Here is a 27,056-nt window from a genome sequence, read left to right on the forward strand (position 1 = left end):
AAGCATGAGAAGTCCCTAAAATATGTTTTTCTTCTAGATGCTGATGGTACCCTACATATTTCATAAGCTTTGCTATTGTTTTAATCGCTATTCATTGCAATTGTATGTTAGATATGTTATACATGGGAATAAAATAATGCACTACAAATACATTTTGGTGCCTGAAGTTGTATTATGTCTATGTCTCGTGTGTGTGCAGCGCCGTCCCCGGTGAGCGTGGTGAGGAAAGGTGTGACGGGGAAGAGCAGCATCGCCATTTCTTGGGCGGAGCCTGACCGCCCCAACGGCATCATTCTGGAGTATGAGATCAAGTATTTTGAAAAGGTAAACAACAGTTTGAAAGAAATGTTCGCATAAGAAGTTGCTCTGGTCTAAGGCTCACGTTCTCATATTCTCAAGTCTCTATGCTAAGCTTAGTTTATTTAATATACAGTAAACCAAGCAGGAAATATGCCAATCCAGCTTTATAATTGTCCTTTTGGGAAACTTTTAACTACCACGTCAAATACATCCATACAATAAATGCTGCATATAAATATATAAATGTGATTAAGATTTAAAGTACTTTTTCATTTGGTGTTTATGGTCAATGCTATGTTCGACTGAATGCACATTTTTGCGCAGTACCACACAACTGTATAGTCAGTTGTGTATGAAGATATCTGGTTTAAAGTTAGTTAAATAAAGGCAATAAGACTCCACTGTTGAATGGATTTATGCTTATATCACCCCTGTGCTCCACAATTCAAAAACATTATATATTTGCAGAAAGGTATTGATTAAGATTAGTTAAATTGGCCCTCAGAGATACATCTGAATAAACATTGAATTCATTTTTATTTTACCGTTCCGCCAACCTTGACCTTATACAGACTCTTTCATGTGGCAGAGAAAAGAAACACTCGGATTAAGCTTTTATAAAACTAAGAGTTAGGCAGAGACGGCAATTTGATGCTTCTATTCAGGTCATTGTTCCTGTGCCCTTCCTCTTTTCTCGCTTTAGTCCTCCAATGTCTTCTTTCCTGGGAAGGTCAGAATAAATGTATACAGGGTAGAGCAGGGTTTGTGGTCAGTGGTTAGCTAATGGCTTCTGGCTAATGGAGGGGCATTTAGCTGTGTTTAAACCTGATGCGGTTACAGTCGTGAAATTGATCCTGACACACATGCAACCACATACACACACACACACACACACACACACACACACACACACACACACACACACACACACACACACACACACACACACACACACACACACACACACACACACTACAGGTTGCTTAGCCATAAAAATGTGTGGGAGAAAAAGGGGAAATTGTGCCTATCATAAGAAAAATGTGCAAAATCTGAAACAAAAAACAATTCTAAAATCTACAAATATGTTACAAAAGTGAATGTATTATAATAACTTCTCCGCTTTCTTCTACAGGAGCAGGACTCCAGTTATACCATTATAAAATCCAAGGAGACTGAGATGGTGGTGGAAGGCCTGAAGCCCTCTTCAGCCTACATCTTCCAGGTCAAACATGGGTTAAAAAATGTTTTTTTTAAAGGAATTGATTAATAACAGTGCGCAGAAAAAAGCCCTTTAGTGTAGTCTGAGAGGAGAAGATATGAATAAGCGATTAGAAAGACATTTTTAAATCAATGTCATGTATAACCAGTGGTGGAATATAAATAAGCATACTTCCAAGTATTGTTTTTAAGCACAATTACATGTTTGACTTTATACTCTTGCTTATATTCACTATTGACAACAACAGAAACATATATGTGGTATTTCCCCTTTCCTTTAGTGTATTATATATGTTTCTCTGCGTGTCAAAGGTACCTTTTTAAACATTAAAGCATTCAAACATGTCATAGTAAAATAAAAAAATGCAAATATTAACCGGAACATTTGCATAATATGTCCCCTTTAAGTATATTTTGCTCATCATATTTCTATACCTTCAATATTTTAGAGTTCTTTTAAACCATGGTATTTCTACTTTTATATTAGATTTTTAGTTATTTGTTCATCCCTGTGGGTAAAACATTTGAATATACAGTATATAAAACTATGGTGTGATATATTTGTTGCATTACAGGTGAGAGCCAGGACCTCGGCAGGCTATGGCGCATTTAGCCGACGTTTTGAATTCCAGACCAGCCCTTACTGTGAGTACACCTCAGAGAGAGAGCCTGAGCGTATCATTTCAACTTGTACACGACTCCCATAGACTTTCTGGAGGCTGCACCAACAACAGATCCCAGGTGTGCTTTTGTGTGTTTGTACTAATTGTGTCTTATCCCACCTCTTTTCTTTGGCAGTAACTGCAACCAGTGAGCGTGCTCAAGCCTCGATCGTGGCGGTGGCCATCACGTTGGCTCTGGTCCTGCTGGCGGTGGTCGCTGGATTCCTGCTAAGTGGACGGTAGGACATAAATACACACCAGAACGAATATAGACACAACCTGGGAAGCATGATATCCAATCTCTGTGCCGGTGTAAGACAACATTTTACCTAGATGAGACATTTCATGGGTTTTTATCATGAAATCCTAGAGAAATTGCCATCGAAGATACTTTGTTTTTAGTACAAGCCTCAAATGTTGACATAATATATAATTATAGTAGGGTGATGCGTAGAGTTTCTTGAAAGACCTACAATCTTTGAGCAGATAAGGGGGTCTTTACATAGTGAAACCCTAATTTCTTTGTTCTTCAAGACGCGCAGCAAAGGACTCATGTGGTATGTGTATATATAGTAATTTGTCCTTCGTCAGAGGCCATCCCTTTGTCCTAATATGACCACTAACAAAATGACCAGATATATCAAATCTCCTTTGTGACCCAGATATTTCTGTGTTGAAAAGCAGCATTATGGGATTAAACGCATTGGCTTGAGGCCTGTGTGTAATAGGTTAGGATTAAGGTTGGCTTTTTTAGGTTGTGGCTTCAGGGTTAATGCTTGATTTGTGAATCAGGAGGTCCTGAATCACAGAGGAACAAAGCACGCAATGCATGAATCCACAGTGCCTTAAATTTAACAATGCCTTAGTGCTGGCTGTTGAAACTTAACATAACTGTCATCACAAAAAAGCAAAAAGCATTATTTATTATGTATTTATTAATCAGAGCATTCACAATAATCATGTGAAATCAGCAGGGGGATGCGTGTAGAAACAGCTGTTTACTCCGGTTTGCATCCGTCTCACTTCTGTGTGTAGATTGCTACAAGGGGGGGAAATGGAAATAGCCAGGCTTTCTAAAAAACTGTGGGATATTCTGTCTTTCTTTCTGTCTAACAAGCTCTAATTAAGCTATACTCATTTTACAGCAATAACACCTTCTAATAATATAATTAAAAGAGGTGCCAGATTCACGCAAATAAGTGTAGCTTTCACATTGCTCCATACATTACACTCTGCGTTCGTGTTGTATTTGCATGCCTCCAGACTAATACAACATTCAATTAACCTCGTTTTGTAATTGTTACAAGCATATTTTAATATGATTTCCAAACATCAACAGACAGTATTCAGAAATGCACGGTGGCCGTCGGGTGCAATCACAAGATTCCTTCCTTCCTTCCTTCCTTCCAGATCTAACTCAGCTAATCTGCCAACAGTTACAGTTAGCCAACTTTACAATGTTTTATTTATTTTTGATTTATGTGTTGATAATTCTTAATTCTCATGTGTTTTGGCACATTTGTTGTCGTTTTTGAAACTGCAGCACATTTCTCCTAATGGAAGTGTTTTGGGCCTTTGAAACACGTTTGCACCTGTCGGCCACCGTAGGAATGCAAAATATGTATATTGTGAAAAGAAACACATGCAAAGAACGCAATCACTCTGTAGTTTTGAGAAGACAGTCAAACTATTTTCGTCAGATGAAATCATTTGTCTCTAAATAAAGTCCCTAAATTCATTGTACTATTGAACTTTTTAGCCTGAATATTCTGCTTAACAGCATTATCTGTGATATGCAAGTTAATTACCAGATATATGCCTGAATGCCTTTAGTGAACCATAACTAACAAAGCTAAAGGCACTTTAAAAAAACTCAGGGTGATTGGTGAACATCCTGCCATCTCCCCATTCGTTAATTTGTAATATTGATCCTCAAGCCATCTATCCATGGGGCTGATCATTCACTTTTTTCACCCATGCTTACACTTCTTTCAATTTGAACTCTTCCCCTTTAACTCTTAGGTCATGATTTTAGTAATTGATTTCATACTGTATTCGATGATTTATTCATACGCTAGTGAATATATTTGACAGAATGACCAGATGGATGGACAGTGGAGGATCTGGTGAGGATTAAAAAGGAAATCGGAAATACCCAGTGGTGGTTTTGGTTTAGCCGAAACGGGGGATGAGGATCGCTCTAGTTTTCGTGTGGGGGAGGAGACATGGAGGAATGCCAGATTTTCCAGCAATTGATTTGGGACACAAGCACCACAACCCCCCTCCAACCACTGTATCCCCCCTTGCCTGACCCTCCAGACTCCACCCGCATGCATAGACATCCAGCACACATGTGTAGACACACACACACATACGCGCAGATGCATCGTACGCATGGGTTAACGCACACATAGGAAGTAGCAGGGGTTTGGCTGGGCATGAGTGTTATCAAACCCCTTGACTCAACAGATCCAGCTAACTAAACCCCCCCCAGGCATACACACATCCAGACTCCCCTCCCCCAGACTATACAGCTGCCCACACCGAACCCCTCTAGCCAAGCTGGGCTATCCTACAGAGAGCCTGGATGGTGTGTGTGTGTGTGTGTGTGTGTGTGTGTGTGTGTGTGTGTGTGTGTGTGTGTGTGTGTGTGTGTGTGTGTGTGTGTGGTGTGTTGTGTGTGTGTGTAGGTGTGTGTGTGTGTGTGTGTTGTGTAGTGTGTTGTGTGTCGTGTGTGTGTGTGTGTGTGTGTGTGTGTGTGTGTGTGTTGTGTGTGTGTGTGTGTGTGTGTGTGTGTGTGTGTGTGTGTGTGTGTGTGTGTTGTGTTGTGTGGTGTGTGGTGGTGTGTGTGGTGTGTGTTGTGTGGTGTGTGATGTCGTGGTGTGGTGGTGTTGTACGGTTGTGTGTGTGTGTGTGTGTCGTGTGTGTGTGTGTGTGTGTGTGTGTGTGTGTGTGTGTGTGTGTGTGTGTCGTGTGTGTTGTGTGTGTGTGTGTGTGTGTGTGTGTGTGTGTGTGTGTGTGTGTGTGTGTGTGTGTGTGTGTGTGTGTGTGCTCTTGTTTAATCTGGGTCATGTGGTTTATCTCGGATGCTGCTTGTCTAAATATTGAAATACAGAAGATTTTGGCCCACAGACACACATCTGTACAACAAAGTAAACGAATATAGGTATTGGTAACCATGCTTTAGGGGTTATAAAGACATGGGCATGATATCATTGATGCAGACAACGTTTATTTAATTTCTCTTAATGTTGCTCTTTCCTTTGGTGCTTCCTCCTCTGCAAAGTGGTCAGAGTTGATCTGTTGACAAGGCTTTTGTTAGAAAATGCTTTTTTTTTAAAACTGCACTCCTTTGCTAATATCTAAAAGGCTGGTGGTTTTCAGTATTTTCAGCAACCTACGAGGAAATAAAATGCTTAGTTTGCACTTGGATCCAAATATGATTTTGCCATGTGCTTGCTAGGTTTAGCTTTTTATTGTCTGGGTCATTTTGTGGTATCTTTACTGGGATCTCTGCCTGTTGTTGTTTCTTCCCTCTCACTGAAAATGTAACTATATGCTCCTTAGAATGTAAGGCAATATTTTGTGTTTTTTCATACTATAAATGTGGTAATTTGTGTGAGAAAAAGTACATCTCTGGCTTAACAACGTGCTTTAACAAAACTACTATACAACAATATGATGATTATAGTTAGAGAGGGTAGATAAAGATTATAATGTGTCAGGTGATTAATAAAATGCCAAAACAAAAATGTATGTTTTAGGACTTTTTTTTAAAAAGTATCCACAGATTTATATGCCATTTGCTCCTTTTGGCAGGCTATTCCAACACTACCTCCCTATATGTCTTTGTCCTCGCCCTTGGAATAATAGAAAATGTGTTGTTAGAGGACCTGAGTGATCTGGGGTTAGCATACATTTAGAGCTTGTAATCCGTTAAAGGATCGTAAAATCTATTCTCAAATTGGCAGGCCATCAATGAAGAGATTATGTAACATCCACATGTTGATATGCATTGAACTAGGTTATCAATAGGGCTAATGGGATTGGGTGATGAGGAGAGGTAAAGTTGTGTATCATAGTCATAGCTAGGAAAATGATACTATGTTTGCCCTTGATATTTCCCAGTGGCAGCATATAAAGACTAAACCACACACGTCCCAGGATAGAGCCTTGAGGAACTCTACATATTACGCTAGTGTCAGTCAAGGAGTTGTAACTAAGGGCGACAGAATAATCTGTAGTTTTGACATACAAATGTTTTTGACATTGATTGATGTACTTGTGTGTTCTGCCTCTCAGGCGGTGTGGCTACAGCAAAGCAAAGCAGGATCCCGAAGAGGAGAAAATGCACTTCCATAATGGTCACAGTAAGTGGTTGTGTGTGTGTGTGTGTGTGTGTGTGTGTGTGTGTGTGTGTGTGTGTGTGTGTGTGTGTGTGTGTGTGTGTGTGTGTGTGTGTGTGTGTGTGTGTGTGTGTGTGTGTGTGTGTTGTGTGTGTGTGTGTGTGTGGTGTGTGTGTGTGTGTGTGTGTGTGTGTGTGTGTGTGTGTGTGTGTGTGTGTGTGTGTGTGTGTGTGTGTGTGTGTGTGTGTGTGTGTGTGTGTGTGTGTGTGTGTGTGTGTGTGTGTGTGTGTGTTGTGTGTGTGTGTGTGTGTGTGTGTGTGTGTGTGTGTGTGTGTGTGTGTGTGTGTGTGTGTGGTGTGTGTGTGTGTGTGTGTGTGTGTGTGTGTGTGTGTGTGTGTGTGTGTGTGTGTGTGTGTGTGTGTGTGTGTGTGTGTGTGTGTGTGTGTGTGTGTGTGTGTGTGTGTGTGTGTGTGTGTGTGTGTGTGTGTGTGTGTGTGTGTGTGTGTGTGTGTGTGTGGCTTGTTGGCGGGTGGGCAAGTTCATCCTGAGTTTCCACAACCGGTCATGTACAGTAGAGGGTTCAGACAGCGGTCATGTCTGTATTACTTTGTTTCATCCCTGTCGGCCTACGCACGTGTCTGTGTGTGTGTCCAGTTGACAGTGTTTTGTACTCGGAGCTATTCTTTAAATGACACAGCTACAGGCCAGACCAATGGCAGCCATGTTGGCAGAGGAAACACAAAAGCTATGATGATTTATAAGGGGTGACAGCCTAATATATTTGGCTGAATTGTTGGCGTTGCAGCATGCCATCCATCTGCTGGCATCAGAAGCCACCGTGACGGGTACATCAGTGTATAGCAGTGCCAGGATGTGGTACACTGTCATATTGATTCATGTCATGAAAGAAAATATTTGAAAATGAATGTTATTTACTTATCATGGCCACAAAAAGTGACTGAAATAGTGTTTAGCGTTGGGATGATTAAAAGGTATGAATCATTGTCAAAATGTTTACATTTATATAGAATAGGCACCAATTCTTACATCATTTATCATAAAAGATGTTTAATAAAAGAGAGAGAGAAAGGGCAAATACGGGAAAGAGGAAATATTCTTTTAGCAAAATCCATTCCAGCAATAACAAATCAAGCTACTCTTGAATTCAATAGTGATGTATTCTAATGTGAATACAAGCCTGAATAAATGTTAATGATGGTAAATCACATCTAAATGGTAATGAAGCGATGCCTGTGTGTTCACAGTAAAGTTCCCTGGCGTGCGCACCTACATTGACCCGCTCACCTACGAAGATCCCAACCAGGCGGTGCATGAATTTGCTCAGGAGATCGACGTCTCATTCATCTCCATAGAGAGGATCATCGGAGCTGGTGAGTCCCTGCCTCTGTGTGTGTGTGTGTGTGTGTGTATGTGTGTGTGTGTGTGTGTGTGTGTGTTACACATTTCTGATCCTGAGCATCGTCTGGGGCTGATTTGGCCAGAATAATGTATCACAAAATATATTATTGTTCATTTTAAACTGAATCTGTGTAGTCAAGCAGGTAAAAAATACATTATAATCTTTATTTTAAACAATGCTATATTTACACACACTCAATGTACAGTTATAACTGTAATTCATTAAGCCTAATTGTGTCATGTCAAAATTCAACCGTTTTCTCATTACCTATACTGTATAAAAAGGCATCATATATTCTTCAACCTGTCACATTTATAATTGGGCGTCATTGTATAGAAGCAGGCTTGTACACACTCAATTAAGCTAAGCACTGTAAGAAAGTGACAGCTCGTAAGGCTATGAATGGTGTTTGTGCTCTGTTGAAAAACGTTTTCATTTGCAACATCTTTAAGCTTTCTTGCTGAGCAGCAGTGAAATAGATCCACTTAGTAAAACATTTAATTTGCTTTCCAGGCTCCTATCTGTAGTGATAATGACATTTTTGTTCAGTGGTGCTTGCCCAGTATTTATACAGAAGTCAAACATTTGGTTGTTTTGCGATTCTGATGCCAAACAACATAAACTACGGTGGCCGACAGGTCAGGAAAAACCTTTCCTGCCTGAAGCTCAAAACACAACGGAAATCAGGGGACACTTAAAAGTGATGCACACAGCTGGGACCGGAAAGCTAGTTGACATTTGTGATTATATTTGAATTGATTCTGAAGTTGCAGCGCCTTTCTCCTAATGGAAATGTTTTGGGCCGTGGTAGCACGTTAACCTCTGTCAGCAACCATTATAAACAATGGACAGCCATAGATGGAGATGTTAAACTAAATATATATTAGCTTAGAAATAACTGAAGATGCCCTCATAAGAAAATGAGCACATCAAAAATGTTTGTTTATGTATTTTGTTTTTGTTCTTCTGAGATTCTATAGAGAACTGATCAGCAGTAGCAACTCAAATTCGGCCCCAAAAACTTCCAGAGGTGTTCTCTTCCTCTTCAGCTTAACTTTCAAATCCAAAACAAGATTAGGTTTGCCGCCTTAAAATTCAACTTATTAGTTTTAGGTTACTATGAAAGCTTTGGTTTTAACTGAAGGACTGCACTTCTGCGACGTGTGAGACCAAAGTCACGCTCCATCTCTTTGCCTCAGGGGAGTTTGGTGAGGTGTGCAGCGGACCGCTGAGGCTTCCCGGGAAAAGAGAGATCCAGGTTGCCATCAAGACCTTGAAAGTAGGCTACACGGAACAGCAGAGGCGCGACTTCCTGTGGGAGGCGTCCATCATGGGCCAGTTCAACCATCCGAACATCATCCGTCTGGAGGGCGTGGTCACCAAGAGTGAGTCATCAGCATGTCTGTTTCTCGTTTGGAGCCCAATGTTCACCCTGTGAGATTTATAACACATGTCACACTGCAGATTACTGGGACTTCTCATGTGGCAGTTGTACTGTGTGTATGTAGAAGAATCTGAAGCTCTACTTCAGTCTATAAGCTGGTCTTTGTCACGGTTTTTCAACATCCATCAGACTCAGCTGCTCTTCATCAGTCAGGCTCACATGTTTCTCTGACAGCTTCGACTGTGCTTTATCAAGCTCAGTTGTACTTCTGAAATGAACTTTTACTGACTTGTACATACCATATGTGTTCAAGTGGTACAGTACCACATTTAATTGCATATGTACAACAATATAATATAAATAGCTGATACCTAAGTGAGAAAATAATACAATTACAAATGTTTTTATTTAATGTATTATTGTTTTTGTGATTAAATTAATTCCGAATATTTGTCTTCTTAGGCAAGCCAGTGATGATCATCACTGAATACATGGAGAACGGATCACTGGACACTTTTCTCAAGGTAGGAACAAGGATATGTGTGGGGAGAAGGATGTTATGAGTGAAATAGGATGAAAGGTGGTGGGGATTATGAGGAAAAGTCCGATAATATTTATATGAAGGAGACAGTTGATAAAGAGAAGGATGAGAGGGAGAAAAGGGAAACAGAAGGGGAAGCAGAGGAGAAAAGTTAACAGACACAATTGATTCTCAAAGATCAATACAAAAATAATTGTTACGCAGCATATTTGTGGTACATGAAAATTAAGTGGAGTGGGCTCTCCGACATAGATAAGTAGTGTTCTGTACTGAGGTAAGTGGCACAGGGAGGAGAGTCACCAAATGCCAAATTAGGAGGACAACAATCACAGGGGTGAAAGAGATGTTTAATCCTCTGGAAAGGAAACATATTTATAAGAGCTGTTTGTAGAGTTGATACACCACGGAGGGAGAATATGTCCACCAAAGCTATCATTAGTCCAATTCAATACCTCATCATTCTACACATCCAAGCAGAAATATGCGGGGAAAGAATATGTTATGGATAGACACATTTTTTTGTGTAAACAACACAGATGGACTGAAGTTGGCAGGTGCTGCGTTGACGTCTTTCAAGGGGAAAGCAATGTTACATTTCGCATTCAAGTTGGCACCTCATTCTCTAAAACATTTAAGACAGAATTAAATCTTACCCAACAATCCGAGGAGCCCAGACACTGCGTCTACATGCTTCAGATTTTAAAACACTTTTTGAAATGTGTATCAACTCCACCGACAAGACGGATCACTTTGCCAGAAAATATGAAAGACATCTGAGCACTCAGGGTCTGGAATCACGTCCTCACTGTCTAGACAATTTGGACTTCGCTGAGAGGGAGAAGGTAATGAAGGCTGGCAATCCACCTGAATTGAGTGATCCCTCTCCAGAGCACTTAAGTCCATTCACTGGTTGCAATTGCAAGATGCTCAGTTGGCGGACAAGGCTAAATCCTGCAGGAAAAAGCGTCAACCCCCGGCAGCAGATGGCTAATGGAGAGATGATAGAAATATGGTCGTACGATTGCATGAAGGTGAGGGCATATTTCAGAGCATGGAAACTTAGGAAAGGTGAGAATAATATGGGGGTGTGCTTGTAAGAGAATGTAGACTGGAACGAGGAAAGTACTTAGCCTTAACAAGATGTTCTGAGATGGGAGGAAGCTGCGAGACAAAAGAGGAAGGATGTTCTGTGGTCTCTTGGAAAACTGCTGACGTGACTGCCCTGTGTGCCATGGGGAGTAATCAGGGATGGCAAAGCGAGGCAGAAGAGTTGGGAGACCAGCAGGCGGAGCAGCATGGACAACCCTGTGAAGTAATTACATGGATGGCTGGTATATTGAGGCCGGTGCAAATGACACAGCCGTGAGAGAACCAGTGGTTGGACTGGCTCCCGGATTAAGGGTCACAGCTATGGACAATGGAGTATGAGGAACATAACTCACATCTTTGGCTTAACATCTCATTTCACATGTTAGTGGGACGCTCTGCTGCTGGGGATGAATGGGGAAAGAAGTAGTTGCATTAGTGAGAGAAAACATGAGAAGGGAAGAGAGCTACATTTCTACTGTGGAAATGTGGGAAAAGGATGAGTGGAAGGTTGGATCGTTGACATTTGGATTGGCCGAAGCTTGGGCTTTGAAAAGTCAGAGAGCTGTCATTGAGAGAAAACTCTGATTGGATTCAGCCTGGTGGAAAGGTTTTCAATGGGAGAGGAACAAGTGTTTGCCATGATTTAAATGTGATTTCATCAATGTTTTGTTGTAAGGCTAACACCTTCTTATTAGCTGTTTATTGGGCAGAAAAACCTCATTTTATTTGAGGCAGTGGGTCCCGCCAGCTATTCCAAAACCCCAATAGTCGAAGAAATGTCTCAATTTAAGGAAAGTCCATTATCAGCCGGTAATCCCGAAAACAGGTGGCCATCGTTACGGAATTGTACACTCTACCTGCAGTGAGCAAATGGCTATATTATAATCGTCAATACGTTTTTCTGGCTATGGTGAAGGCATAACCTGATCTATTGGGCCTCTGGTTGGCTTACCCTGGCTTCCTGTTTGAGGTTAATGGTTCAAAGCTACATTAGCTGTAACTAGCATAACACCCTAAAACGGGTTGCATTCAGTTGCATTGTGGGTGTTGGTATTGACAAGAAAGAAGAATGTCTGGGATAAAAAAGACTTAAGTAATCTTACGTTCTGCTGCATCAATTTCTTTAAAAGAGTAACAGTGTTATAAGAGTGCAATGCTAAATGAGTGGAGAACTCGTTTACATCCCTTCAAGGAAATACCTCCTGACAAGCATATAGTGGCAGAGAGAAAGAACATTCTGTCCTTGGCAAAAGGTTCTTTGCCCCATAATCATTTTTTGCTTAGTTATTAAAAAGCCCTAATTACTAACTTGGGGTATGGAGATTTGAAGGTCCCACTAGAGGGAAAGAAGGAATGAGAAAGTGGCCGCGACTTGCTCGAGGGCAGGGCGCTTTAATAAAACATGGTGTGACTCTGGACAGCAGAGCAGCAACGACCTTTGTCTGTATTTTTGATTATTTGTACTTTTTGGGAATGAGAGGCAAGGAGAGTAAGATGCAATAATGTGCTTCCCCTATAAAATCTTCCACTCCCATAAAGCTGTGAGTTGAAGTTGGATGTTTGCAGAGGTCTGTGTTGCGATACTATTACTTACAGTAATTGGCTTTGTGGCTGTGTGGCTTTCTTGCTTGAAGGCACTTTTTAAACGTCGATAATGGAATGCTTGGCCATCATTTCTCCAGAGGTCATACATGATCTCTATCTTTTTTTCTTTTTATATTGCAAGTTGAGCTTTGCAGGCTAAACATGGGAAACATTATAGAAAATAACCTGCATTGAACCACATTGTTACCCAGCAGTTTTCCAAACAATTCTGATGTCAAACCCCTTTTGAACTCATTATCATGACATGGCTATTACTTTGAACTGTTTTCATAGACTGTTTAAAGTTGTTTATCTAAAGAAACAGTTTTCTTTCTGTTCTTACCTTCAGAAAAACGATGGCCAGTTTACTGTAATCCAGCTGGTTGGGATGCTGCGGGGAATTGCCTCTGGCATGAGGTACGCAAACACACAATGTATTACTGAATGCATCCTTAGGTCACAGTGCTTGGATTTAAACCTCTCCTTTGTCTGTATACATGCAGATACCTCTCCGACATGGGCTACGTTCACCGTGATCTCGCGGCCCGTAACATCCTGGTCAACAGTAACCTGGTGTCTAAAGTGTCAGATTTCGGCCTGTCCCGAGTCCTGGAAGATGACGCAGAGGCTGCGTACACCACACGGGTAAGACTGAGCATGTTGGTGTATGTATAATAGGGCTGCAACTACTTGTTATTTTCATTGTCAATTTATCCATACATGATGTTTCAGGTAATCCAGCCTACAAATCTCTGACCAAGTTTGATCCCAATTCAGCAGGACATCAAAGTTCTGAAGGTTGATTCATTGTAGAGATGCATGAATTGCAATCTTCTGGTCCAGTTCCCCTTTTTGAGATTTGAAAGTCCTACCTGCAGATACAGATTCTTTCCAAGAGCTATATTTGGTATAGACAAACATTTTTGAAACGTTTCTGTGAGTAAGGATAGCTTTTTCTCAACTTGCAGGTGTTAAAAAAAAAATGTCATTTCATTATTTTGCTTTTATCCAAAGCGACTAAAACTCAAAGCAAGAATCCAGCAGGTACATTTCCTATCTATAAACCCAACCAGATTGATTTCTGCAGCATTAGCTCCACTAAAGTCAAACCGTTGTAAGTGATAATTACAGTAGAGAGATTTTAGTTTTTTCTGTTTTCTTTACTCGCACTCAAGCTCTTTTACACTAAGTTGAAGAATTTGATTGGCATGAAAGTGGATTTTTGAGACTAATGTATAGATCTGTACATCAATCATTTGTGAGCACTAGTGTTACAGAGAGAACAAGTCTAGGTAAACTACACGACCCCATGTTGTGTCTTCGAGGTCATTTTATATTCAATCTGGTGTGTATCTCTGTATGTGCACAGTGAATTGCGATATAACAAACTTTTGATTAAGTTGAAAACTACAACCAACACACACATATATTTGCATTCACACATACACACTCAAAGGCGGCAGCAGCGGGTTTTAAATGAAGCTGTGTGTCCCAGGCCTAGTGGCGTCCTGTCAGCCAGAGACCGGCTGCTTCCTGCAGGAGGCGGGCCAATTAGTGCTCGCTCGGTCTCTGCAACACTCAATTAGCACCGAGTCGTGCTGCCTTAGCGCCAAATATCCTGTCATTCACCTCTCACTGTGGCGGGCTACATCTCTTCTTCTCCTCTCCCACTCTCTGACAGAGCAGTGCGAATAACGTAATTCACACCCTTCAAATCGTCAGACCCTGAAATATCCCGCTGCTGTGTTCATCAATACTGCATCAAGCTAATTTCACCACTCATCAGCCCAACACACATTTTCTTCTGGAAACTCAGCAGTCATCCTGTGAACTTTTCTATCTTTCCAATGAAAGAGCGATAATGAAGCAGAGGAATGTCACACCCCCCCGACAGTTGGGACAGGGAATTTGAAAGTGAATCTCTGCTTCATGAATGTGTTCCTTAATTGGTATTCATTAGTGTAATCGTCGGTTGGACCACATGCAGCAGAAGTGTCTCAATTAAGGTCTGTTCTTTGTGCAACAAAATGTGAAAATGTTCAATGCCTGCAGCTGTATGTCTTTACCAAAAGATCGTTTTTGTTGTATAGCACTGAGTTGATGTTGATGTCGATGTAAACATATCAGAGCTATTCATTTCAAGCACCAACACACGTAAGAGTTACATTTTCTAAACCCAGTTTCAGTATTTTTTTTTTTTAAAGTCATCTCGTTACATTTTTTCTAAGGGTGGGAAGATTCCTATTCGCTGGACGGCTCCCGAGGCGATTGCTTACAGGAAGTTCACCTCGGCCAGCGACGTTTGGAGTTACGGGATCGTCATGTGGGAAGTGATGTCATATGGAGAGAGGCCATACTGGGAGATGTCCAATCAAGATGTAAGTTTGATTTGATTTCGCTGTATGATTCTTCAGTTTGAACTATTCACCCCATAATTCAAAATTGAAAGTAAGTGTTCAACCAGGGGTGCATGCAAAAAAGCAGGATTATACAATAGCCATGAAACATTTTAGTAACTGTTTTGTTGCTTTTCAATCCAACAAGATCTTCATTGGCATTGTCTTTCCTCTAATTAACACAATATCTTGTTAGTTTAATCCTTAGAAATGCATTGCCAATTTCACGTTTTACATGGGGATTATGTACCGGACTATACTATACAACTTCCTGGAGTTGCCTGGCAACCTTTCCAGAGCCAAGAAGACATGGTCTGGCAATTAGCAAATGAAATATATGGTATATCTCATTAGTCACTTTCAGAGGTGCTGGTAGACATTTGTTACCATTCGACGGAGCCAATTTAGCGGTTTCACTCGGTCTCCCGGCTGTGGCTATTGATCTTCTCATCTAATTCTCCGCCAGTAAACGAACGAGTATATTTCCTGAAATGTAAAACTTTTTCCTGAAGAGTCTTTCAAAAGGCGGTGAGGAAAAAAACCTGCTGTTTTCAGCAAATGAATTTTGATCCTCAACTAGGACCGACTTTTTAGCCTTGGGGTTGAGACAAGAGTCATTATTGTTTTTTTTATTATTATAAAAATGTTCACAGTGGGTACCAAAAGTATCTAGAAAACAAAAAGTATTTACAACAAACATAAGTAATACTTACAAAGAAAAAAAGAAAAATCCATCAATCAATTAAAAAAACTAGACAAAAGTCTTTGTTTTTCATGATTACAGGTATATTGGTATTTGTTCCTATAGTTATGATTAAATTAAATATATGTTTAAGTTACTGTTATAGTGAAATTAGTTATATTATAATGATGCATATGAAAATGTCTGGTGACAATAAACCTGGCTACAATTTCATATATTATCCCAAAAAACATCCAAATATACTTTAAAAAACTATATAGTGGAAAATATATATTTATTCAACAAACAATTATCAAGTTATTGTGTTAAGTCTTTTTTGATCTGCGATACAATGATAAATCACTTATTCAAAACTAAATCAGTTGACAACATCAAATGATTTATTTCTATAAAAGTAAAAACAATTGACGCAAAACTCCATGCAATGTTTTATTGGGAACTTATGAATTGCCGACGGAGACATAGGAAGAAAAATACCTGTAAGGTGAAATATAACGTGTTTCCTGTCAGAAAGGCTGAATGGAGGTTGAAATAGGGAGGGCTATGCGGGAAGCTGTTATTATAAATATAATACTGCAAAGTGTGGACAATGAGGAGGAAAAACCTTAATGGAAACAAACAGCGAGACATGGCAGGGTGTAGGGAAAGGTGTGCGTAAGCAAAAGGAGAGAGACGGGTGAAAACACATGGAGGTGCAGAGCTAAGCAGAAAACCATGAGCAGGGGAAATAACAGGCTTTCTATATATACACATTATCCTTATGGGTAAAACTGTAGGTAAAAAGGAACAGGATGCCATTCTTTCATCCCGGGGTGTATATAGTCACAGTGGGTATTTTCTTTGTTTATAGCATAGCAGACACACATGAATGCTGTTTACACCCGGGCATACATTTGATTATGTTTTGATTTTATAGGTATTTTTGGAAATGGCATTCATCGTTAATAACTTGTATCAGATATATCTCATTTTTCTTTATCATGTTGTGTTTTTGTACGCCTCACATCTTTTGGAATGTTATGTTTTTTTACCTTGATTTTTATTCATGCAAAGTCAAAACTAAAAAGATTCTCACAACTTCATATTTTTTCATAAAATCCCCCACATTTTGTTTTTAAATATATACATTCTTTACCATATTAATATTTTGTCATTTTCATATTATGTTATACAACATTTGTGCATTCTCTAAAGGTGTGTACAGTATGCTCGTTTATGTGGGTTAAATATATATATAAATAATAGGTTTATATAACACATTAGAGCCTAAGGTTTCAAGAAGCAGCAATTTAAGAAATATTTGGCAAAATGAATAAAATGTAAATGTGTGGCTACTGCTGGCAGTTAGTTACTCAGCAAGATGAAGAAGAGAAGGTGATGAAGACGAACAGGGGTGGCAGGTAGCACCTACTTCAATTTGCAGCCCTGAGGTCATTTTAATGAGGAAAACTGCCATCCTGTCACTAACCGATGAGTGAGAATCTAGCATTTCCCACCCTCTCACACACACACACACACACACACACACACACACACACACACACACACACACACACACACACACACACACACACACACACACACACACACACAGGCAACATATGTACGCACACCCCTCCGGTGACCTCCTCATCCCCTCCTTCAGGCCCCTCCCTCCTCCTTCTGGTTATTAGGCCGTCTGTCTCAGAGAAGTCTGGAGAGGAGGAAGGAGAGGAGCTGAAGATGAGAGCAGAGCAGAGGAGAAGGCGTTTGATGTTTAATTGAAAGCGTTATGCTGGATTTTCTCTGATCTGCGGCAGAAAGTCTCTGGCTCTCACACTCTCTTTCCCTAAGCTCTCTCCTTCGGTTTCCCATTTCTACCCCTTTTTCCTCCTCTCCTTCACCCTCTCTTTTGTCTCCTAAAATGTGCAATCTCTGTCTGTTTTCTTTTCCTTCCTTCTCGCCCACTCTGTCTTTTCTTTACCTCCTCTGATCTTTCCTCCCTGCCAGTCAGCATGTGTAGTTCTTCTCCTCTCTCAGCACGATGTGATGCTTCTCTCTCTTGCGCGCTTTCCTTCGAGCTTACGTTCCCTTTCATTCCGTGTGTGTGTGCGTGTGAGAGTCCTTTCACGTCTGTCTTTTGTGAGAATTTGACTCAAGCAAAGGCTGTCATGAACTCGACAAATCAATTCCCTGCAGTGTCTTGCTCTGGCAGAACTAGGCTGAAATAACTCCAGCCGTGCTATCCAATGCGGGGTCTAACAGAGAGAGCCGCGGTTTATTTATTATTCATCTAAACTCAATTTTAGCCCCCCCCCCTCCAAAAAAAACAACATTTCTGTGATTCAGTGCTGCATCTTGTTACTTGCGGAAATGATTAACTGGGCCATGCAGCGGATCAAATACACGAATAATGCTTTGTTGATCCTCGCAGGGGAGTTGGTTTTAACTTCACGGAGGTTTCAGCGTAGGGTCAGATAGAAGGCAGGAGCATCCCTGAAGCAAAATACCCGGATTCAGAGGAGATTTGGAGGTTTGTTGTGGTCCTGCTGGGAAAAAGTTATTACATGGTTATGCGTCAAACAAGATCGGTCCTCTCCATGCAGTAGATTTCTCAAACTCTTTTTCTTTGATCTTTTCAAAGGTAATAATGGAGGTCTCTCTGGTGCATGTTGCATCATCGTATGCCCTCAAAAACACACAATGCAGACTACATTTGGGGACACTTCTTCTCTTAAATCCCAATTTTTAAACACGCTTTAAAATCCTTTTGTCAGATTTTAAAGATGTAATAGCTGCATGGCTAAATATTGCTCCATGATGATGGTTTAAGTTGAACAGTGAACAATTAGTATTTTGCAGTTACAGATACTATTAAATACCTTTTTTATATTATAGATTTAATCAGATTTATTTATGAACTATTGACGTAAGAGAAAATTGTTTATATTTCATTTGGGTTTGTTGATATTGTGTGTAAGTGTTGTTTTTAATGTAGACCCGAGGAAGCATATATGTTAATGTGGTAATAAATAATGGGAATCCGAAGTATAATTGTTTTTTGTAAATACATAATATGTTTGGAGGAGAGGGTTGAGACATGACAATTGAGGTTTCACGGATATGTCCAACTGAGTGTAACTATAAACTGAGTGTTACTCTTTATCCTTCTTAGCTTGAATGACGACTCATTTGTTAGTACTTCTTTCCTGATTTATTGTACCACTTTTTCTTTTTAAATCCTAACCTCTATTTGTGTTCCTCCATCCCATATTTCTCTCGCAGGTAATAAAGGCAGTGGAGGAGAGCTATAGGTTGCCGGCTCCTATGGACTGCCCCGAGGCTCTGTATCATCTAATGATGGACTGCTGGCAGCGAGAGCGCAGCAACCGGCCCAAGTTTGATGAAATCGTCTGTCTACTAGACAAACTCATACGCAATCCCAGCTCATTAAAAAAACTGGTCAACTCCTCACACAGGTAAGATTATACAAATAATATGATATACAAATATAATATGATATTTGAAAAACATATAAATGTATTTAAATTTTAGCCTTTTTGTGAATATTTTTTAATATTTCAGGACTTATTTATCACTCGCACTTCTAGTAAAAAACCTTTCAAGAAAATATGAATTTTTGTTTTTTCATCTTAGAAAATGCATTGTTTGAATTAACCTTTTCATTTTTATTTATTTTTTCATTGCAATGCTAATTTATTTGTATATGATTCTTCAGTTTGGCAAATTAAAAAACAAACAGCAAAAACATAATACTATAATTGAGAGAAAAACGAAATACTGATCAACTTGTGAAAGTACAAAATAATTTGCCATAGCTATGTTAAAAAGGTGCTCAGTTGAACTAACTTCCAAGCAGCAGTTCGCAATTGTTGGTGTCTGATGGGAAGATGTCCGGCAGGGTGGTGCTGCACACCGGCCTCCCCAGCACCACTACAGGTCTCAGATACTGGAGCTGCTTAATAGCCAGGTCCCCACACCCCGCCAAGGCTTTATCTAAGATGGACTTCAAGTTTTGGACAGATGTAAAGTCTCGAGTCATAGCGTGGGGCTTCAGCAGTGGGGAATGAGTGCGTCTACGGTTGCGAGAGATTCTCAGCTGGTTGTTCTCTTTTACTGAACAACCACGTCTGAAAGAGTCTCGCCGTTTTGCTGCCGGCGCATTTTTGTCTTTCGGCGTCGTGTCTTGTATGAACCTCAGGAAGGAAGACTCAAAGCCTATAGGCTTATAAGCTGTGATGTCAAATGGGAGAGGAGAAGGGCTACCTTTTCATTCTTAAACCCAGGTCTGCAAGCTCATAGATGTAACAATTCAAATTAAATGTAAAATGAGTCTCCATCGAAGACTTGTGTGGCTGCATAATAAAATCGGATGGACATAGTCTCTAACGGCAGCATGCCGGCAAAGAAGAGAAGAGAAATAAATGAAAATTGCTCAATTTCTCAGCAACTCCACATTAGTTTGAATTGGATGTGTGTTGTATTCAGTGGGGTATCTTCTGATAATCGTAACAGTGGAATATTCAATTAGGATTTCCCCACTATGTACATGCATTACATTAGTGTATAATGGCATGAAACGGCTATAAACGCTAGGCAGCAGACATTTAGCCAGACAGCCTCATTACTATATTTCCTTTGTACAGATAATGAAATGATGTGAAATCGTTCTCTTTCCCACTTACACACACAAACAGACACAGGAACAGGGTTAATAATTTAATGCCATATCTAACAGCCCATGCAATAAGATGTGACAGTTAGCCAGATTAAAGAGAAGCCTGTCCTTGTTCCACACTTCTCTCCTGTCCTAGCTACAGCGTGGAGAATGCTGTTAGAATGCTGTTTGATAGCGTGGAGAGTGAGCAGAATCACAAAGAGTTTTCAGTGGACAGCGTTTTCAGCTTTGCGTGATGGTGCATAACTAGCATAATGAAGCATCGCTGTCAGGACTTCGGAGCTCAGCCCTGGGCCTCAAAATGTATTTGATTGCACCGTTCCTTCGTATTTATATGATGATGTTGAACAGGGCTGGTGCGAATGAAGTCTTTAAATTGTGTCAATGAATACTCCCTGAAAAAATGCATGCTAACATTTGATTACTGTCTTACGCTTTCTTTTTCTGCTCTTCATCTTCTCAGGGTTTCCAACCTGTTAGTGGAGCATGCCAGTGTGGAGGGGAGCTGCAGCGCTCGGAGTCAGACGGTGGGCGAGTGGCTCGACTCCATCAAGATGGGGCGCTACACTGAGCTCTTCATGGAAGGAGGTTACTCTTCACTGGAGACAGTGGCTCAGATGACTTCAGAGTAAGGCCACTTATACAAAAACAAGCATGAAGAAGCACTAGTATGTATTTTAAAATAAGTTAATACACCTCTTTGTCATAATTTTTTATAGGGACTATTTATTTGTGGTAGGAAGTTGATTTTAGAAGTCAATTAGCATGATACAGACTCAAATGCAGCACTTAGAAAAACTGAAATAATTTATCATTGCTGCTTTTTTTCATGTAGAAACATTGTCAAAAAAAGGTTTGTGAAGGTCGAAACAATATGCACAATGTACAGATACATACAAATAGCTACAGTTACTCAGAATGACTTATCAATAACTTGATAACTATGATAACTAAGTCTCAGTATGACTTATAAATAATGGCATTATTTTATATTGCTATTATCCCGATATCTGAGAGCTTGCCTTGTGAGTAAATCACACATGTATTCTCTTGCTCTGTGCTACAACATCAATACAAATAGTATCAAAATGCTGATTGTATAAAACATAACATCACTTTTTTTGTAAGTAAAGGGATTTTCTTATCACTTGCATTCTGTTGTTTTGTATTTGTTAGCAGACTGCTTGATAAATAAGGGCCTTGTTTTTTCTGTGCTGTTTTTCAGGGATCTCCGAAAAGTAGGAGTGAACCTTGCCGGTCATCAAAAAAAAATCATCACTAGCATTCAAGAGATGAGAGTCCATATGAACAGCACCAACTCTACTGTAAACATCTGATGCATATGTACAGGCATGCGCACACACACAAATACACACAGTATATGGACCTAGTATGTGACGAAAAAGACTGAGATTTGCTGTTGGACCTAAAGCAGCTTAGCACTTTCTACGGACAAAGGCACCCGATGTTTATGGATCTAAACTGGAGAATCCACACATTTGTGGTTGGTGTGTGTGGAGTTGGCTTGTGGTGTCATCGGGGGGATTTGACATTGCAGCAGTTAAACCAAACTGAACTGAACTGAACTGAGTGGTGCTTCACCGAGGAAAGAGAGCGTGGGGCAACATTTTTCATTTTAAATATTCAGTTTCTGTGAATCTTGAGCATTGTGAAGTCTCTGTTTGGATTCTCTCAGATCAAACATGAATCCTAGCCTGCAGATCTGGCTCTGAGAGCAACCAGCACTTTTTGGCTCTATAACAAATACGGGAGTTTCACGCAGCAGGCTCAAACTGAACTTTCTCAGCCTGTTTCAGGTGATTTGAACCCAGTGGATCTGAACATTTTGTCTGACAATTTTCTCTGGAAATGGAGTTCCATCACGAGTCATTGAGCTGATCGCCATTCTCAGGTGGGGGAAATGTAATAATGCATCAAGAGCAACGTGATCATTAGCTCAGGCAGGTCTTCATGCGACAGGACTTCATTTTGAACACAGCTGTACCACTTATTCAAGGACCAGACTCATATTTAGCATCATATACGCTATTATCTTCTAAAGCAAGACAAGATTACAAAATGAACAACTTCATTGTTGAAAGAGACTGAATATATAATAGAACAGTCTTTGACAAGTGACCCGTCTTGGTCTAGCTTTGTCCAGAAAAGTTTTGGTTTTATCTAAACAAAGTTAGAAAAACCATGAAAAGATACAGGTCTTTACGAATAATGACTCCTCTGGCTGAATGTATAGCACTACACAACACATTACGCTTGGTTGCAGCATCAACTTGGTATTCAAATGCTATCGAATAGGGCTAGAATGTGAGGATAGAACCATTCTGGTCCTAAATCTAGCTTCTGAGTGAATCTGATGATTGTAGAAGACATTGAGCTGGCATCCTGTCATCTTTGCTCTGAAACTGTGTAGAAATTCACAAAAAGACCTTGATGGGTTTTTGAAAAACTCATTAAGTTATCAAGTCCTAAACCACACAGATTCTGATTTAAAATGGCTTCATCTAACTGTATACTTTACGCATGTTTTATTGGGAATTTCACTCGGATGCCGGACAACCCTTCATTCTAGCAACATCACCAAAATCAGTCAGCTTCACCTCGAGGTATAGAAAGAACTGAGATCTACTGGAACCAATTCTCTGATACTGATAGATCCTTCTCCTAGATTCTGATAGACCTTCATACACGTTCTACAATGGACATTGAAAATGCCACGTTCTAATGGAAATATCACGTCATGTTTCAAGGAACTTCAAGGAGGATTCAGCTGGGAGATTCATATGGAAATTCAAGTACTGTTTGATCAATCCAGATGGACGATTGCTCATGTGATTGATTAAGGAACTTCCATTCAGATTCTCATGGAAAGGATCGCCCCGATTCTGGTGGTACTGTTTACTGTAATTTTTATGGAACCCTTCGCTCAGATTTTAATGATATCTATACTAGGATTCCAATGCAGCCTTCACTCAAGAGTGCACTCAGATTTTATGGAGCCTTCACTTACAACCGACAACCTTCAAGTACAGCAGGAAACCCTCAGCAATCTGTTCAGTTCACCAAGCCGTAGTCTCTCTCCACTACCTGTCTGCCACACCACAATAAACCTCATTCTTACGGAACTGCTGAAGAAAAAGGAGGCAATATTGATAATCATTTATTTATAATTGTTTTTAAAAAATGAGTAAAATGGTGTTTGTTTCATCGTTATACTCTCTCTTGGACTACTGAGCAGCTCTGCCTACATGTCTTTCATGTATATAATGTATTATATATTTAAAGCAGGGAGCATTGTTCTTCTGTCTACCATCCTGTGGACAAGTTGGTATTGATCAAGCATCTCATTAGTAAATAGTGACAATTATTCTGAATCAGCATTCCTGCTACTCTGGCACTCTGAGGTGGGGGCAACCAGCACATCTGTCTTCATATATGGGTGCCCAAAAGGGTAGCAGAATTATCAAATATTCATGTTTTGTTGATGGTAATTGTGTTTCATTTCAAGTTTTGGTGAAAGACCTAGAAATATTTCCCGAGGCCCTCAATGAGACAGCAATAGATACTTGCAGGTGTGGGCACAGGGATGGATATATGTACTTCTGGTATGTTTTAAAGGTATACAATGATGTCAATGACCAATTCCTTGCTTTACTTCTCTTTGGTATGTCAAACATTGCTACTCTGTGCTTTATTGATAACACTTGACCCTTCCCCCTTTTGTTCACCTGAGCGGCAAATTAGTTCTGACGGTATATTTATCTTCTTTGCAGATGACATACTAATATTTTTCTTGGTAATACGCAGTGTACTGCTAGTGCTGTGGCTTAAGAGTGGAAACGAAATGAGATTGTAAAGTTAGTTTTTTAAGAAGTGGTTTCTCCTGACTGTTTGAAGAGTATAGAAAAGCACAGAAGAAGATTGTAAGGTTTTAAAGGGGGTATTTCACTTTTTTTGGAGGAAATGTCCCTTGAGGAGTTAAATAGAGGGCCTCATTGGTGGAAAAAAGCCACCGTACTTGCCACCTGATCAAGGTCATGATCATGTTTCTTGACTGGTTTTATAACAGATTGTCAGTGAGGAATGGTCACAATTCGTATTCTTTATGGGCATCGGTTTTTAAAAGTCAAAATGTTCTACCAAAGTGAAAGTTTGCTTGAAAGATAAACATCTGCATAGTCATTTTAGTCTAGAAGTATCACTTTGGAGGTTTGACGCCAATGTGTGTGTGATTGTACTAGATCCTGGGAAAAATGGCCGCCAAAATAGCTGTTTAGCATCAAAATATGTGGGTATGTCCCTCTATTAAGCCAAATTGTACATTTTTATTCAACCAAGTTTCATTCTAAGACTCAAAAGTGAGTCCTACTTTTGGCAGTCAAACATGTATCATGGTTATGCAGATATTTAATTTAGCGGGGGAAGCGTCAACAATATGGTGAATCTTTTATAGACAGTGATAGGCATGTACAGAGAAAGTAATTGTGCTGGCTGATCAATACCGCAGGCGTTTGATGACGTTTTCACAGTGTTCTGATCCCTCCCAAATGTCATGTTATTGGCTTTTTTACAACAAACTTAATTTTCAACTTAAAGCCCACACCTGGGTTATGAACAATTGGTGAATAGTATACACTTATAAGTGCCTCTCATCTTACGAGCACCATTTTTTTTCCTCCCCTGCCAAAATGCTATGCCCCAATTGTGCCCCAACTTTCTATGTAATTTGCTTTTTGCCAACAATATCTACAGGCAATAAGAGGAATGTCAGACAATGTGTATGTTGGAACGAATTTAATTTGCACTTTATTAGAAATCTTGTGCCCTTTTTGTTTGACTAAAAATGTCTATAGGTGACTGACTTTTCAGTGTCAAAGTTGTTCTTAATGATTTAATATATAGATATAATTACAGTATTCCCACTTCATATTCTCAATGCTTCCCATAGTTTTAAATTTGACAGTTAAGCACAAAGCATTGGTGATATTTTTTAAAGACAAATCAGAGCTATATATATGGAAAAGCGTTATTGATGTCGAGCACCATTTTCTTGTGTACGGCACAACGATACACCTTCAGAACGTAAGCACAGGGTCGGATAGGAATCTTAAAGGACGGTGAACGAACGATATGACTTTGTACAAGCGTCAATAGCACTAGCCCTCGATGTCAACAAACTGTGGTGTTTGTGGCATTTTTTGCATTACCACTTGTAAAAAGCAGGTGTTGATGTGTCACTGGAAACAATACAGCTTAGTTGATAGTTGTTGCTGCGTGAAACATCTTCATTAATTCAAGTGATTTACTGTCAGCACTTTTGCAACAACATGATTTTATTCTGGTCGTCTCTTTGTTAAACAACTGGAAGAAACAAAGCACAGCCAACCAGCTGTAAGACTGTAAAGATTGTTGGTGTGTTGTTTCTCTACAATGACTTCCAGCTGTATCTCTCATCAAACATGCAGTAAGGTGTTATGCAGGAGCCCGTTTTTAGTGTCAAATTACATTACCAACATGTTTAATGTTACATCTGATTCAACAACTTTGTAGTTTGAATATGACTTTCAGAAGAGGGTAATCTAATTTATTCACACCAATATAAACAGACATTTCCAGAACAAGTACTTGCAGGTGTACTAATTGACATTTTTGATTGAAAGCACTGCATAAACCGTTGAATAGGAGGTTTGACTGGATTCTAGCAAATGTACAAAAGCAATACTTCATTTCTTATCTTTCAAAAAACATATATGCACACACAAGTGCATGGCAATTTAACAACCATAAAAGGTTGCACTGACATCTGACTGGATTTTAAAATAATAGTGTTGGTATCTTTAAAAAAACGTTAAAAATGGGTACATTTATTATCTCATGGAAATGTGGTCAAAGTGGAACATGTTCAGCTTTCACTCAAAATATCAACATGCTAAAGCAGGTTTGCGGTTATTAGGTTTTCCCCAGGTCAAAGACAACAATCAATTTATCAGTAATTCACTCATAAGGTTTTATGAATAACTGTTTTGTGATTCTTTGAAAGCACAGTAAAGATAATATTGGTGTGCTATTGGTTTGTCTTTGAGACTGTCATGTATTATGTTTGTGTTGATGTTTTTGTAGTGTGTTATAAAATTCTATATTTTTGCAATAAAACTTTTAAAACATCAACTGTTCAGGTAGCTGTTATTGTCTTATAACCTGACAGTTAGGGTCCCTGCATGATATACACAACAGGGGTTTCATTAGATATTGTTTTCATCTATGCATATGGAACCATCCTAGCTCTGAAGTTGTACTAATAGCTATTAAACACACAGATACGGCCACTTGACAACAAGTCATTCTAGCAGCTTGGCTCTGTCTGACAATGGTCCATAACTTTGGAGCAGATTGAAATATTTTAACATCTGATGGATAGATTTTGCTCAAATTGGGTACAGCCATTCATGGTCTCCATTGGCTGAATCCAACTGACTTTGGTGGCCCATTGACTTATCATCTAGTGTCACCAGAAGTTCAATTTGTGTACCTATCCAGTAAAATATCTTCTTGGAACAATTGGATGGATCCCCCTAGGATTTTGTTCAGACATTCATATCATTTATATAATTGTATCATTAAATGTGATAACTTTGGTGATCCCTTCACTTCCAATTTAGTGCCAACATCAGGTCCAAATTTAAATATTCCCAATACTTTGTTTTATGACCAAATATT

The 27,056-nt window shown here is 39.6% G+C and overlaps 1 protein-coding gene across 1 annotated transcript in view; it reads left to right on the plus strand.

Moving 5' to 3' along the window:
* The window catches only part of LOC117479035 (ephrin type-A receptor 5), a 66,054-nt gene extending 39,573 nt beyond the window's left edge, over positions 1 to 26,481 (plus strand). Inside the window, exons 6-19 of the mRNA XM_034126052.1 lie at positions 200 to 324; positions 1,433 to 1,522; positions 2,094 to 2,163; positions 2,317 to 2,419; positions 6,483 to 6,550; positions 7,792 to 7,917; positions 9,146 to 9,331; positions 9,793 to 9,854; positions 12,894 to 12,961; positions 13,048 to 13,189; positions 14,773 to 14,922; positions 18,908 to 19,101; positions 20,785 to 20,949; positions 21,547 to 26,481. Of these exons, the coding sequence (XP_033981943.1) occupies positions 200 to 324; positions 1,433 to 1,522; positions 2,094 to 2,163; positions 2,317 to 2,419; positions 6,483 to 6,550; positions 7,792 to 7,917; positions 9,146 to 9,331; positions 9,793 to 9,854; positions 12,894 to 12,961; positions 13,048 to 13,189; positions 14,773 to 14,922; positions 18,908 to 19,101; positions 20,785 to 20,949; positions 21,547 to 21,658 (1,661 nt within the window). The 3' untranslated portion in view covers positions 21,659 to 26,481. The remainder of the gene's footprint in view (positions 1 to 199; positions 325 to 1,432; positions 1,523 to 2,093; positions 2,164 to 2,316; positions 2,420 to 6,482; positions 6,551 to 7,791; positions 7,918 to 9,145; positions 9,332 to 9,792; positions 9,855 to 12,893; positions 12,962 to 13,047; positions 13,190 to 14,772; positions 14,923 to 18,907; positions 19,102 to 20,784; positions 20,950 to 21,546) is intronic.
* Positions 26,482 to 27,056: the final 575 nt, after the last annotated feature.

This window comes from Trematomus bernacchii, unplaced genomic scaffold (assembly GCF_902827165.1).
Source record: "Trematomus bernacchii unplaced genomic scaffold, fTreBer1.1, whole genome shotgun sequence".
NCBI lineage: Eukaryota > Metazoa > Chordata > Actinopteri > Perciformes > Nototheniidae > Trematomus > Trematomus bernacchii.